This window comes from Scyliorhinus canicula, chromosome 19, assembly GCF_902713615.1.
Source record: "Scyliorhinus canicula chromosome 19, sScyCan1.1, whole genome shotgun sequence".
In the NCBI taxonomy this organism is placed as follows: domain Eukaryota; kingdom Metazoa; phylum Chordata; class Chondrichthyes; order Carcharhiniformes; family Scyliorhinidae; genus Scyliorhinus; species Scyliorhinus canicula.
In genome coordinates, this window is record NC_052164.1 from 51,464,403 (window position 1) to 51,479,688 (window position 15,286).

The 15,286-nt window shown below is 49.6% G+C and overlaps 1 protein-coding gene across 1 annotated transcript in view; it reads right to left on the bottom strand.

The window, feature by feature from the left end:
- Positions 1 to 15,286, bottom strand: part of kcnh6a (potassium voltage-gated channel, subfamily H (eag-related), member 6a) — a 357,081-nt gene that overhangs the window by 296,563 nt on the left and 45,232 nt on the right. Inside the window, exon 2 of the mRNA XM_038779154.1 lies at positions 3,912 to 4,142. Coding sequence (XP_038635082.1) covers positions 3,912 to 4,142 — 231 coding nt within the window. The remainder of the gene's footprint in view (positions 1 to 3,911; positions 4,143 to 15,286) is intronic.

Sequence of the window (15,286 nt, forward strand, 5' to 3'; positions counted from 1 at the left end):
GGAATTCTCGGCCTCCCCCCGTCCCATCCCTGGTGCATCGGGTGGGCAGCAGGCAGAGCAGGGTGGCACAATGTCACCCGAGACGCCCGCAGAGCAGCCTGGCCCATCAAGGCCGGGTCACCCAGGAAACGCTTGGCCAAGGAGAAACGAGTCGAGGGGGGCGATTCGCAGCAATCCTCCTCCACTCCTGCTGTATCATCTGGGGATTCACTTAGACGTAGTGGTAGGGCCCGTAAGGCAACTAAGATAGACACTGAGTAAGTTGGCACGGGTGAAGGGCACAGTTTAGTTGTAGGGGCTAGGGCACCTGTAAATAATTGTTAATATTAAACGCACTGTTCCACCTTACTTGTAATACCGTGTGATTGTTCCACAGCCACAGGAATAGTGATGGTGACCGAGTGTCGCTGGGGGTGACGGGTGGTGAAACCTCGGTGCCGGGTGTGCAGTCCCTGCCCCTACCCCCCTCCCACAGCTAGCCCACGCGGGCACGTGATGGAGTGTCAGTGACGAACTCAGCGGCCACCAAGGTGGATGGTTCAGCTATTGCCATGGGTCAGACTCTCTCTAACGATTCTGAGCTCACAGCTCTTCGCAGAGCGGGCTGTCATCATTCCACATGGCACTGATCACACCCGCTGACACAGCCATCAATGTTGTGCCATTCGGTCTGGACCCAGTGATAAGCGTCATGTCGAAGTGGAGCAGTGTACACTGAGGGGGGGGGGGGGGGGGGGGTTGTGGTGGTGGCAGTTGTGTGGTGACCCTCTGCATGACTAGCGATGCAGGTGGTGGTTTGGTGTTCATCGGGGACGTCACATGCGATGCGTGAACCTTGCTGCCACCATGGCGTCGCGTGCCCGCCGTCCTTGCCGGGTCCGTCGTGCCGCCTCCTGGACATCACCAGCACCTGGGTCGTGTCTGCGTGCTGCGCCCGCCACTCCGCCAGCGTCCTCCTCCTCCTCCTCCTCCTCCTCCTCCTCTGTGCTGGCACCACTGCCACTAGCTTCTCCCTCCGCCTCCTGCAACAGGTCATCTCCCCTCTGCATCGCGATGTTGTGCAGCGCACAGCAGACCACTACAATGCGAGCGACCCTGTCGGCCTGGTACTGCAGGGCCCCTCCGGAGCGGTCCAGGCACCTGAATCTCATCTTCAGGAGGCCAAGGCAGCGCTCCACCACACCCCTGGTTGCTGCATGGGCCTCGTTGTATCGTGTTTCCGCATTGGTCTGAGGCCTCCGTATAGGCGTCATCAGCCAAGACCTCAGCGGATAACCCCTGTCACCTAGCAACCAGCCCCTCAGCCGGGGGGGACGTCCCTCAAACATCGCAGGGATGAACGACTGCGCTAGTATGTAGGAGTCATGCACACTCCCTGGGAACCTTGCACAGACGTTCATGAACCTCATGTGGGGGTCGCATACCACCTGGACATTAATGGAGTATGTCCCCCTCCTGTTTGTGAACACGTCCCTGTCCACAGCAGGCGGGCGCATGGGGACGTGAACACAGTCGATTGACCCCTGAACCCTCGGTATCCCGGCCACACTGGCAAATCCACGGACTCGTGAGTCTTGACTTGCTCGGTCCTCGGGAAAGGTGATGTAGCGATCGGCGATGGCATAGAGGGCGTCGGTCACATCCCGGATGCACCTGTGCACCGATGACTGGGAGATCCCAGAGACGTCCCCGCTCGGAGACTGGAAGGAGCCGGTAGCATAGAAGTTCAGAGCGACCGTCACCTTGATGGCTACCGGGATCGCGTGTCCTCCCCCCGTTCCACGTGGGGCGAGGTGCGACAGGAGTTCGCAGATATGTATCACCGTCTGCCTACTCAGCCGGAGTCTTCTCCTGCAGGTGATGTCCGGCATTGTTAGGAAAGAGACCCGGACACGGTACACCCTCGGCTTTGGTCGTCGCCTCTGGCGCCGTGGCTGCACCCTCACTCTCTCCTCTTCCTCTTCCTCCTCCTCCTCCTCCTCCTCCTCCCCCCCCCCCATGCTGCTCGACGACTGGCAACTCCTCGGCCCTTCCCTCTGCTGCTGCAGCTGGCCCTGCAGCCACTGCGGGTTGTGGGTGTGGATGCTGCTGCATCTCCAAATCCAGTAGAGCTGCCCCAACCACTGCGCAGAACATAGCCGTTCTGTTCCCATGCATCGTGCTAACCTACAGAAGGGTGGTGGGGGGCAGAGAAACGGGACATGTTAGACGGACGTTAGTCGACACCTCGGCAGCCGCCAGCCATGGGATACCAGTGTGTCCCGGTGGCCTGGTCGCGCTGCTGACACGCGGTCAGCCTAACCCCTGGTCACTTTCTGCATCCAACGGCCAGTAAACTATGGCCTCCTCACGGGTGCGTCAGTGGCCTGTGGCCGGAAGCCACAGGGGAACCAGCGGCCGTGTCCTCGTCACCTGCACACCATGGCATGGTGGCAGACATTTTGTTACGGGGTTGGACGGCACACTCTCTACCTAACCCCCCCCCCCCCTCCGTCGCCCCCCACTGCCCCCTCCGTCTCCCCCACTGCCCCCTCCGTCTCCCCCACTGCCACCTCCGTCTCCCCCACTGCCACCTCCGTCTCCCCCACTGCCCCCTCCGTCTCCCCCACTGCCACCTCCGTCTCCCCCACTGCCTCCCCCGTTCTTCCCCCACTGCCCCCTCCGTCTCCCCCACTGCCCCCTCCATCTCCCCCACTGCCCCCTCCGTCTCCCCCACTGCCTCCCCCGTCTCCCCCCCACTGCCCCCGCTCTGGACCCCCTCCCGTTCCCAGGGATGCCTTCCCCGTTGTGGCCAGACTCGAGCGGTGCGCTGAGCGGTGCGCAGAGTGGTGCCCTGACCTCCTCCAAGCAGTCGTCAGCCAGGCCGACTGGTTGACGAATTTAAAAAGCAGGTGTGTTTCACGACGTCCAAACAGGGCGCCATGACGTCGGGACTTCGGCCCATCCGGGCCGGTGAATAGCGGGGGGGGCTCTCAGTGGCGATTCTGGTCGTGTCAGGGGCGGGAAGGAGGCGTTTGTCGGGAAACGCGACTCCGACAATTTGCGGGGTTCGGAGAATAGCGGGAAGGCGTCGGAACAGCGTCGCCTTAAAAATTTCCGACGCCCGCTATTCTCCGACCCGTCGTGAGTCCGGAGAATCTCGCCCCTCATTTTTCAAAACTCTGGAGATTACAGACTCAGTTTACCCAATCTCTCTTTATAAGACAGTCCTGCTACACCTGGAACAAGTCTGGTGGTGGCTGCACCCCCTCTGTGGCAATAATATCCTTTCTGAGGTAAGGGGACCAAAACTGCACACAGTACCCCAGGTGCAATGAATCAATACCCATTCATGTTGAACACCAATTGGAAGAAACACTGAGGATGGCAGAATGTACTCTGAGTGGGGACTTCAATGTCCATCACCAAGAGTGGCTCGGTAGTACCACAGCAGACCGAGCTGGTTGAGTACTGAAGGAAATGGCTGCAAGATTGGGCCTGGTGGTGGGAGAACCAACAAGAGGAAAAAGCCTGCTTGACCTCGTTCCTCACCAAACATACCTCTTTCTATGACAATATTGGTAGGAGTGACCACTGCAGTCCTTGTGGAGATAATGTGCTGTTTTTGCATTGAAGATACCCTCCATCTTGTCTGTGGTACTGCCACCATGCTAAATGGGATAGATTCAGAACAGATCAAGCAACTCAAAACTGGGCACCCACGAGGCACCCAGCAGCAGCAGAATTGTATTCAATCACAAACTGTAACCTCATGGCCTGGCATATCCCCCACTCTACCATTACCACCAATCCAGGGGAAGATGCCGTCTGGATATTCAGCCCTTGTTGCCAATCCACAAGGGATGCACAGCCCGGGTGTTAGAACCATTGAACCATAGAAAAGTAACAGCACAGAAGAAGACCATTCTTACCATCCTTCCTGTAATACAGCAGTTCTACTTTCATCTCTTCTGATCCGAGGAGGGCTTGCGCCAGCTGTGCCATCGCACTTTCTGGCGTGGCTGGTCCGGTCAGAAAATCACAGGTGCCAGGTTTCTGCATGATCTCCACCCTGGAGTAGCCAAACATTTCACAGAAGCCATCGTTGCAAAAGATAATGGCACAATTCTTCATGCGAACGTTGGTAATGAGAAACTTGCGATCTAGGAGGGAAAACACAAGAATTAAACTGAGCAGGCAACAATCAATTAAGAACATAAGAACATAAGAACTAGGAGCAGGAGTAGGCCATCTGGTCCCTCGAGCCTGCTCCGCCATTCAATGAGATCATGGCTGATCTTTTGTGGACTCAGCTCCACTTTCCGGCCCGAACACCATAACCCTTAATCCCTTTATTCTTCAAAAAACTATCTATCTTTACCTTAAAAACATGTAATGAAGGAGCCTCAACTGCTTCACTGGGCAAGGAATTCCATAGATTCACAACCCTTTGGGTGAAGAAGTTCCTCCTAAACTCAGTCCTAAATCTACTTCCCCTTATTTTGAGGCTATGCCCCCTAGTTCTGCTGTCACCCGCCAGTGGAAACAACCTGCCCGCATCTATCCTATCTATTCCCTTCATAATTTTAAATGTTTCTATAAGATCCCCCCTCATCCTTCTAAATTCCAACGAGTACAGTCCCAGTCTACTCAACCTCTCCTCATAATCCAACCCCTTCAGCTCTGGGATTAACCTAGTGAATCTCCTCTGCACACCCCTCCAGCGCCAGTACGTCCTTTCTCAAGTAAGGAGACCAAAACTGAACACAATACTCCAGGTGTGGCCGCACTAACACCTTATACAATTGCAACATAACCTCCCTAGTCTTAAACTCCATCCCTCTAGCAATGAAGGACAAAATTCCATTTGCCTTCTTAATCACCTGTTGCACTTGTAAACCAACCTTCTGTGACTCATGCACTAGCACACCCAAGTCTCTCTGAACAGCGGCATGCTTTAATATTTTATCTTTTAAATAATAATCCCGTTTGCTGTTATTCCTATCAAAATGGATAACCTCACATTTGTCAACATTGTATTCCATCTGCCAGACCCGAGCCCATTCACTTAACCTATCCAAATCCCTCTGCAGACTTCCAGTATCCTCTGCACTTTTCGCTTTACCACTCATCTTAGTGTCATCCGCAAATTTGGACACATTGCCCTTGGTCCCCAACTCCAAATCATCAATGTAAATTGTGAACAATTGTGGGCCCAACACGGATCCCTGAGGGACACCACTAGCTACTGATTGCCAACCAGAGAAACACCCATTTATCCCAACTCTTTTCTTTCTATTAATTAACCAATCCTCTATCCATGCTACTACTTTACCCTTAATGCCATGCATCTTTATCTTATGCAGCAACCTTTTGTGTGGCACCTTGTCAAATATACCACATCCATCGGCTCCCCGTTATCTACTGCACTGGTAATGTCCTCAAAAAATTCCACTAAATTAGTTAGGCATGACCTGCCTTTTATGAACCCATGCTGCGTCTGCCCAATGGGACAATTTCTATCCAGATGCCTCGCAATTTCTTCCTTGATGATAGATTCCAGCATCTTCCCTATTACCGAAGTTAAACTCACTGGCCTATAATTTCCTGCTTTCTGCCTACCTCCTTTTTTAAACAGTGGCGTCACGTTTGCTAATTTCCAATCCACCGGGACCACCCCAGAGTCTAGTGAATTTCGGTAAATTATCACTAGTGCATCTGCAATTTCCCTAGCCATCTCTTTTATCACTCTGGGATGCATTCCATCAGGGCCAGGAGACTTGTCTACCTTTAGCCCCATTAGCTTGCCCATCACTACCTCCTTAGTGATAACAATCCTCTCAAGGTCCTCACCTGTCATAGCCTCATTTCTATCAGTCGCTGGCATGTTATTTGTGTCTTCCACTGTGAAGACCGACCCAAAAAACCTGTTCAGTTCCTCAGCCATTTCCTCATTTCCCATTATTAAAACTCCCTTCTCATCCTCTAAAGGACCAATATTTACCTTAGCCACTCTTTTTTGTCTTATATATTTGTAAAAACTTTTACTGTCTGTTTTTATATTCTGGGCAAGTTTACTCTCATACTCTATCTTACTCTTCTTTATTGCTTTTTTAGTAGCTTTCTGTTGCCCCTTAAAGATTTCCCAGTCCTCTAATCTCCCAGCAATCTTTGCCACTTTATATGCTTTTTCCTTCAATTTGATACTCTCCCTTATTTCCTTAGATATCCACGGTCGATTTTCCCTCTTTCTTCCGTCCTTCCTTTTTGTTGGTATAAACCTTTGCTGAGCACTGTGAAAAATCGCTTGGAAGGTTCTCCACTGTTCCTCAACTGTTCCACCATAAAGTCTTAGCTCCCAGTCTACCTTAGCTAGTTCTTCTCTCATCCCCTTGTCATCTCCTTTGTTTAAACACAAAACACTAGTATTTGATTTTACTTTCTCACCCTCCATCTGTATTTTAAATTCCACCATATTGTGATCGCTCCTTCCGAGAGGATCCCTAACTATGAGATCATGAATCAATCCTGTCTCATTACACAGGACAAGATCTAGGACCGCTTGTTCCCTCGTAGGTTCCATTACATACTGTTCTAGGAAACTATCGCGGATACATTCTATAAACCCCTCCTCACGGTTGCCTTGACCGACCTGGTTAAACCAATCGACATGTAGATTAAAATCCCCCATGATAACTGCTGTACCATTTCTACATGCATCAGTTATTTCTTTGTTTATTGCCTGCCCCACCATCTCGTTACTATTTGGTGGCCGATAGACTACTCCTATCAGTGACTTTTTCGCCTTACTATTCCTGATTTCCAGCCAAATGGATTCAACCTTATCCTCCATAGCACCGATGTCATCCCTTACTATTGCCCGGATGTCATCCTTAAATAACAGAGCAACACCACCTCCCTTACCATCTACTCTGTCCTTCCGAATAGTTTGATACCCTTGGATATTTAACTCCCAGTCGTGACCATCCTTTAACCATGTTTCAGTAATGGCCACTAAATCATAGTCATTTACGATGATTTGTGCCACCAACTCATTTACTTTATTCCGAATACTACGAGCATTCAGGTAAAGTACACTTATGTTGGTTTTTTTACCTCTGTTTTGAATCTTAACATCTCCAGTTTTATTCCTTTTGTTATTACTGGGCCTATTCACTGTGCTCCCCTCAGTCACTGTACCTTGTACTGTCGCCCTTATGGATTTCTGACTATGTCTTCTCTGCCTTGCACTTTTCCCCTTACTTCCTTTTGTTTCTGACCCTGTTTTACTACCTTCCAACTTCCAGCAGTGGTTCCCATCCCCCTGCCACATTAGTTTAAACCCTCCCCAACATTCCTCCACCATCGCTCATTCGGGGCCACCTATCCACCAGGTTTGTCCTGGACTCTCCAGGAATTAAACAGAAATCTCCTGGGTACCGCAGTGAACAACCCAGGAGGAAGTCAAAGACCTATTCAGAAAATGCTATTCTTTGAATGCTTTTGTTTACTAGTTATGGGAATGTTGGACATGGAAAATAAAGGTGGTTTGGCCGTGGAGATGTTGGTTGTGCGAGTTCTTAGGGTGAAACTTCCAGCAGCATAGCCAGACAATCCTTCAGTTTGATTTTAGATTTGAAATGCTCCGACATGTTATATGCAACGTTTCCTCAGTTACTGTTCTGCTCCAAAAAATATAGAATATCAAGATGGCCTTTATATCAACCTTTATATCGCCATGGGTGCAAATCCGTTATGGTTGCTTAATCTCGTGAGAGGGCCAAAATGGATTTTGGGCCAGCGAGATCTCCATTTGATCCAATGTGGGCGTCAACCTGATTGCCATGAATTTATGCCGTAGTGTCCGCCCATGATGTATCCACCCCCTTCTTCCAGCGGCGTGATGTCACGCTGGCATGAATCACTACTGATTTTCCAAAATGAATACCAGTCGTAATGACCATGCCGGGGGTGCAGAGCTGCTTGGAGATCCTGAGGGTTGAGGGACAAGGAATTGCCCCTGGCACTCTGACAGTGTGACAAATGGGCAGTGGAGGGGGGGGGGGGAGGGGCAGTGCCAAGGGAGTTGGCAAAAGGGGGTAACCCATTGTGGGTGGGAGTTCCCCTTATGTGTGGTGGCAGTGGAGAGGGAAAGCCCCGATGACTGCGTGGGGTTTTGGGGGCGCAGCGATGCCCTGATGTTGGTGGTGTGGTGGTGGGTGCCCCGATGCTTGGGGTGTCCAGGTCTCCATGGAGAGTGCCCAAATCTCCGTGGGGGCAGGGAAGGGGGGAGTTGGTGCCTTATATGTAACTTTGAGGTTGGGGGTCATTTTACAAAGCATCCCCCCATATCAGAATCCCGGCTTTGCTGGTGTTCCCCCCCCCCCACCCTCACCCCGAGCTGGCTGTGTGATCCTCGCCAGCACTTTGAAACTACACAGAGTGCTGTTTAATCAGGCGACAAAAGGCATCAGTGAAGCCGGCAAGCTTGAGTAGAGGTTGAGTAGGCTGGGACTGTACTCGTTGGAATTTAGAAGGATGCGGGGGTGATCTTATAGAAACATATAAAATTATGAAGGGAATAGATAGGATAGATGCGGGAAGGTTGTTTCCACTGGCGGGTGAAAGCAGAACTAGGGGGCAGAGCCTCAAAATAAGGGGAAGTAGATTTAGGACTGAGTTGAGAAGAACTTCTTCACCCAAAGGGTTGTGAATTTATGGAATTTCCTGCCCAGTGAAGCAGTTGAGGCTCCTTCATTAAATATTTTTAAGATAAAGATAGACAGTTTTTAGAAAAATAAAGGAATAAAGCGTTGTGGTGTTAGGGCGGGAAAGTGGAGCTGAGTCCACAAAATATCAGCCATGATCTAATTGAATGGCGGAGCAGGCTTTAAGGGCCAGATTGCCTACGTGTGCTCCTAGTTCTTATGTTCTTCTAGGAAGTTCCAGTCCACAGGTGTAAACTGGGCTTAATCTCAGGCTGTTGCGGGGAGAGGGATGGAGTCAGTTATTCTAAGGAATAATTTAGAGCAGGGAGCAAAAATAATGGCTTTAGTCTTTCTAATATGTAATTGGAGGAAATGTCTGCCTCATCCAGTACTGGATGTCAGATAGGTCACCTGATAATTTAGCAACAGTGGAGGATTCGAGAGAGGTGGTGGTGAGGTAATTTAGTGCGCCCAATTCATTTTTTCCGATTAAGGGGCAATTTAGCGTGGCCAATCCACCTACCTTGCACATCTTTGGGTTGTGGGGGCGAAACCCATGCAAACACAGGGAGAATGTGCAAACTCCACACAGTGACCCAGAGCCGGGATCGAACCTGGGACCTCTGTGCCGTGAGGCAGCAGTGCTAACCACTGTGCCACCATTCTGCCTCAGGATAGACTGTTGGGGGGAGACCAGAGGTAACAGTATAGGTGCAGGAAGGGAAGCCATTGTAGGTGATTCTCTAGTTACGAATAGATAAGGAAAGATTAAATAGACAGTGGCTCTTTTCTCCAGGAAAGAGGAGTAAACGATCCCATGGCACTATTTGAAGAAGACCAGGGAGTTCTCCTCGGTGTCCTGGGCGAGATCGCTGAGAGACCCAGACAAATCCCTCCATGACCCTGCCCTTTCCTTATCTCTTGTAACTCCCTGACCTCCAGAACCTCCCAAGAATTCCATGTTTCTCCAACTTCAGCTACGTTTTCAGAGGTACCAGGTTAGGTGGATTAGCCATGCTAAATTACCCCTTAGTACCCAAAGGTTAGGTGGAGTTATGGGGATAGGGCTCGAGTTCCCACATGAAGCAGGATGGTCATTCCATCAGTCTGAGGCACCCTGCCACACCTCTTATTTTAAATTAGAATCCGAGCTGAACTTAGCAGGAAGCTAGTACTTGGACTCAGAATTCTCTATATTCACAGGTGATGCCAAACTAAGGACATCTGGATTTGAGGGGATGGCTTCCAAACTGCGGAGTGCTTTTATAGACTTACAGATGTGAATATATGTGAAAAGTGGAGCAATACCTAAGAAAAAAGATTAAGTTCTGAATTATCAGCCTGAATTTTCTGTGCTCGCTGCGACATGTTTCGCGGCAGTGGAGGCAACCCGCCATTGGCTGGCAGTGAGATGAGAAGATCAAAAGACCCTGCTGCTGCCAACAGATTTCTCATTCAGTGTACCCTCTACTGCCCGAAATCCCAAGACGGGGGTTTGCCGTGGGCGAGACGGGAATATCTCGCTGGTGAGAACAGCTGGAAAATTCCATCCATAAAGTCAAAACAATGGAGTGCATGTGAATGGAGGTCATGTTTAGATCACATGGACCTCTCGCCAGAACGCACTTCATGCCCTCTAGTTAGCAGAACACAATGGAGATATTCAGGAGTTAACCCAGAGAATGACCAGAGACTGATCCCTGTGATAGAGAAATGGATAATGAGGCAAGAGCAAGGAAACATTTGGGCTAATTCTGGCCTAATTTCATGGTGGCAAGCTGGCACAATCACATTAGCGTCCTGGCCATGAAGTAAAATCAAACTGTTGTAAAACATACATCCAATCTGGACATCAGTTTCCATTTGTTTAGTTTTGTTAAAATTGTCCCTTCAGCTTTTCAGCCTTAAAAAGAGCCAGTGAGGTCAGAGAGGTGGAGAAGATTGTAAATGTTGCTGAAAATACACATTTGGAAACTAATTCAACCTGAACTGTGTGAGGAGGACAACAGGCATTGATTCAAACCAAAAATGTGTCAAACTTCTGACTGATAGCAAGTGGTTCATCATGGGGTGATGAATGTGTGGAATGGACTGCAGTTTGGGCAATAGAGACAAATACATTCTTTTAGTTAGATTTCATGTTGCGATCTTGTAAGGCAGTGTTTTTCAAAGATTTTTCCCGGGGACCTACATTTGCTAACTGGATGACCTTCGGGACCTACTTGATGGCCTGTGCAGACATGATGGGCTGAAGGGCCTCTTTCTGGGTTCCGTGTTGTGAAACTATATGACTCTATGAAAGTAGAAATATATTCAAAGTGCAGAGGAGAGCCACGAGGTTGATGTCAATGTTTGAATTATGCAAAAAAACAAGATTTACATTTTTCAGCACCCTCACAACTACAGAGTATAAAGTAGTTTGCAACCAATGAAGTCCAGTCACTGCTGTAATGTCAATTTATGCACAGCAAGATCCCACAATCAGCAATATAAAATAGACCAGATAATCTGTTTTTGTGATGTTGATTGAGGGATAAATATTAGTTAGGACATTAGGGATAATTCCCTGCTCTTATTCAATGTAGTCCCATGGAATCTTTTACATCCACATGAGGGGCAGAGCTTCCATGTAACATGGTAACTGGAAAATGGCATTTCAGCAGTGCAGCATCGCTACAGTACTACAGATGTGGATGTGAACCCACAACCTTCTGTTGTAGAGACAAGTGGATTACCCACTGAGCCATGACTAACTCAGAGGAAAGACTACAGAAAATTAGGATTAAAGCCCTTAATCTTACAGGAGAAGTGCAGTATGCTAATGAATGGTTGGGGAAAATGAATCCAGAACATTACTGTAAATTAAACTGTGAGAGTAAGACAAAGGCAGACAGGTTTAAACTCGGAAAAGCTGCTTTTGGGATTGATATCAATATTGTTTTTCATTTATGATGCATAATTTTTTTTTTGGAAGGGGGTTGCAGGCAGCTTGTTTCCATAAAGTTCTGAGGATTTTCCTTTGGTCGCTGTTGTGACTGTTCTGTGCCAGGTTTAATCTGGTAAATGCAGAGAGTTTGGCTGTGGGTGAGGATCGGTACCCAGACCCAGAAAGAAAGATGATAGTTTTCTCCAAATCCTGTTGTCCCTCACACATTTTGAATGGATGCATAACATCTCCAACCTGGTATTTGGCTTCCCAAAAGCTCCTTCTAACGAGAGGACCTAGAGAGAGAGTGTGTAAGCGGAGTGCTTGCAGGGTGGGGGTCTGTGCTAGCTTCTATACAGAAATGGGAACTGAGTCTCTTGGTGGGTTAACCTGAAAAACTACTCAGTTTATAAAGAACAAAGAACAAAGAAAAGTACAGCACAAGAACAGGCCATTCGGCCCTCCAAGCCCGCGCCGACCATGCTGCCCGTCTAAACTAAAATCCTCTACACTTCCCGGGTCAGTATCCCACTATTCCCATCCTATTCATGTATTTGTCAAGATGCTCCTTAAATGTCACTATCGTCCCTGCTTCCACCACCTCCTCCGACAGCGAGTTCCAGGCACCCACTACACTTTCTGTAAAAAAAAAACTTGCCTTGTACATCTCCTCTAAACTTTGCCCCTCGCACCTTAAACCTATGCCCCTTAGTAATCGACCCCTCGACCCTGGGGAAAGCCTCTCTGTCTATGCCCCTCATAATTGTGTAGACCTCTATCAGTTCGCCCCTCATCTGTTTAATTGATTGAAAAAGATTTCAGTTCAGTGAAGAATCGGATTGATTGGTGAATATCCGTGCCCCCTAACCCCCGCCTCGGGATTCTCTGTCTCGCCAGCCGGCCAATGTGATTTCCCATTGTGGGCAGCCCCACACTGTTGGGAAATCCCCAGGCTGCCGGAGCAACGGAGAATCCCAACCGCGGAGAATTTAGCCCACAATGTCCCGTTACCCGGCTTCAGTCTTGTCCGTGTGATGGTTTCAAATTACAGCTCACTGTCTGGCTTGCTGTTGGGTTGGGATGTCTGTCAGCCCAACAATCCACTCAGCTTCTCGCTCCTGGGCCATGTGTTCTCTCGTATCTCCCCTCACAAAACCCATTTTCATCGAACTTTTTTTGTTTGCCATCCTGATTTTACCCAGTAGTTGGGATAATTATGTTAATTTCAGGGTGCACGGCGACCCTTTTTACATCTGCCCGCGACCCACACCCTCACTTTGAAAAAGCCTGTTGTAGGGTGTAGGATGACTGAGATGTGCCGCATGGCAGCTGTACTAATGGCAGATGTGAGGATCGCCACCATTTTCGGATCTTGGAAGAGAATGAGTTAGAGAAGGAGCAAAGAGTCTTGGGGTGGTGCCTTGTGCTTTCCCCTTAGCAGGTTTGGTGGTGGGGGAGGACATTTAATCATGGCGGAGAGTGGGGCCCTGTCCCATTACCACCCCGATTATGTCTGTGGCAGGAAGGGCCATGGACATCGTTCCCACTCACCACCAACTGAGGTCTTTCTGTGGGAAACTGTTGTCCACTTCAGGGCCTCATGCCACCGCTGCTGGGATTAACCATTTACCATTTGGGAGCCCAACAAGCAGCTTGTGCTGGGCTGTCCCCTTGTTCAGAGTACCTGACTGACCATTCGGAAATGGAGGAGGGCCTTCTGAGAGCCATCCATCCCCCTTGCCCTCGATGTCGAACCCCTGTCTTCTCTGTGACCCCCACACAACTCACCCGCCCCCACAATTACCCACCTCTGACTTGCGATCCAGCGGTGGCAGCCACCACCTCCCTGGTTTATTGGAGCTGCCGGTCAGTGATTGGTCGACAGCTCTCACTGATTGGCACTTCTGTCCTCAGGGTCCTATATCCCAGGTGCCCACTGCTGGCCTGTCAGGTTCCTGAGTGGAACATGGTGGGCCTTCCCTAAAAGGAGGTGAGATGGGGCTCTTGCCAGCCGAAACCCCCGCCACTTCCTCAGGATTCCACCCTTGACTTCAGCCCAGAGGAGACGGGGAAGTGACAGAATATGTCAAACAGTATTTACAGCTTAGGAGGAAGGGGAGAGAAACACCTACAGCAGCACCAATCAGGTATCCATCAAGAAGATAGAGAAAATAAAGCGAAGTATAAATGTATGAGAATCATGATCAGCTGCTTTGGGAGGTCAGGTGCCTGGATATGCATTTATTGTCCATCTCTAATTGCTCTCAAGAAGGTGGTGGTGAGCCTCCATCTTGAACTGCTGCAGTCCCTGAGGTGTAGGTACACCCACTGTGCTGTTAGAGAGAGAGTTCCAGGTTTTTGACCCAGCGACGCTGAAGGAACAGCTGATCTATTTCCAAGTCAGTGAGTGATTTGGAGGGGAATCTTCAGATTGTGATGTTCCCAGGTATTTGCTGCCCTCCTTCCTCTACCCAGGTGCAGTTTGGAAGGTCGTGATCCAGAAATGAGCAGTCAGGATGATTTGATCTGAAGGATAGCATTGATTTCAATTCCTTGGCATCATTTTGAACAGTGCTCATCCTGAATGATCTGTTCACTCAAATGCTCGAGGGAGTTTGTAGAATTTATCCAGTTTTATTTACCGTTCCATATACACTGACAGCTCCTCAGTTAGCCAAATGCGCTGGTGCATGTTGGAAATGAAAGCCACAATTCCTGCTGTATCCATAAACCAGAATAACTGAAGGGTCGGCGAGGGCCAGAAGGTACTGAGGGAGTTGGCCTGGGGGAAATCCATGGAAACCCATGGCTCTACGTTCACAGTGGGCAGTCAGTGGTGTGTGCAGCTGCATGGCTGCCTTCCTCGCAGGATGCAGTAATGGTGTTTCTTGCCCGCCCACCCCGACCCCACAGCCCACCTCCTGGACACCCCCGCTGCTCCCCCGGCCCTGGCAGAAGCCCCCACGGCCAGCAGCACAACTATCAGCAAACTATGGCGATGTGAGACACTTTCCGTAACCCCTCTCCCTCAGCAGCCATGGCGCCTGTTTCACAATTTTTAAAAGCACAAGTGAACCTCGCCATCGGGAATTCCCCCCAGTGGAGGTGGAGAATCGCGGAGGCCCCAGACAGAGGGCTTAGACTGAGGAAGGCCCTCTGATGATTTGCCAATGGTGTTTACTGTACGTGCAGAGTGTGACACATTAACGCCGCTGTCGAGGCACCGGAGAATTGTGAAACAGGTGCCCGTCACGATTTTGGCATCAAAACTGATTCTCCGCCCAATCGTGTTTCCTGATTTCGGCGTTGGCCAATGGAAAACCCCGCCCTATATATTTCCAAGTAGCAGTTAGATATGGCACTTGGGGTAAAGGGGATCAAAGTATATGGGGGGAAGGAGGGATCAGGCTATTGAGTTGAATGACCAGCCATGACCATAATGAACGGTGGAGCAGGCCTGAAGGGCCGAATGGCCTCCTTCCACTCCTAATATCGATGTTCCTATGTATCAGTGGGAGCACTAAACGGAAAGTCATTGGTAACTGGGCAAGCACATTGGGATGCGATTGGAGTCACATATAGGCCAATGTTGGATATGGACAGCAGATTCCCTCTCTCGAAGGCACTAGTGAGAAAGTTGATAACGTTTGTGCTCACTTATTTTCCATAAAAT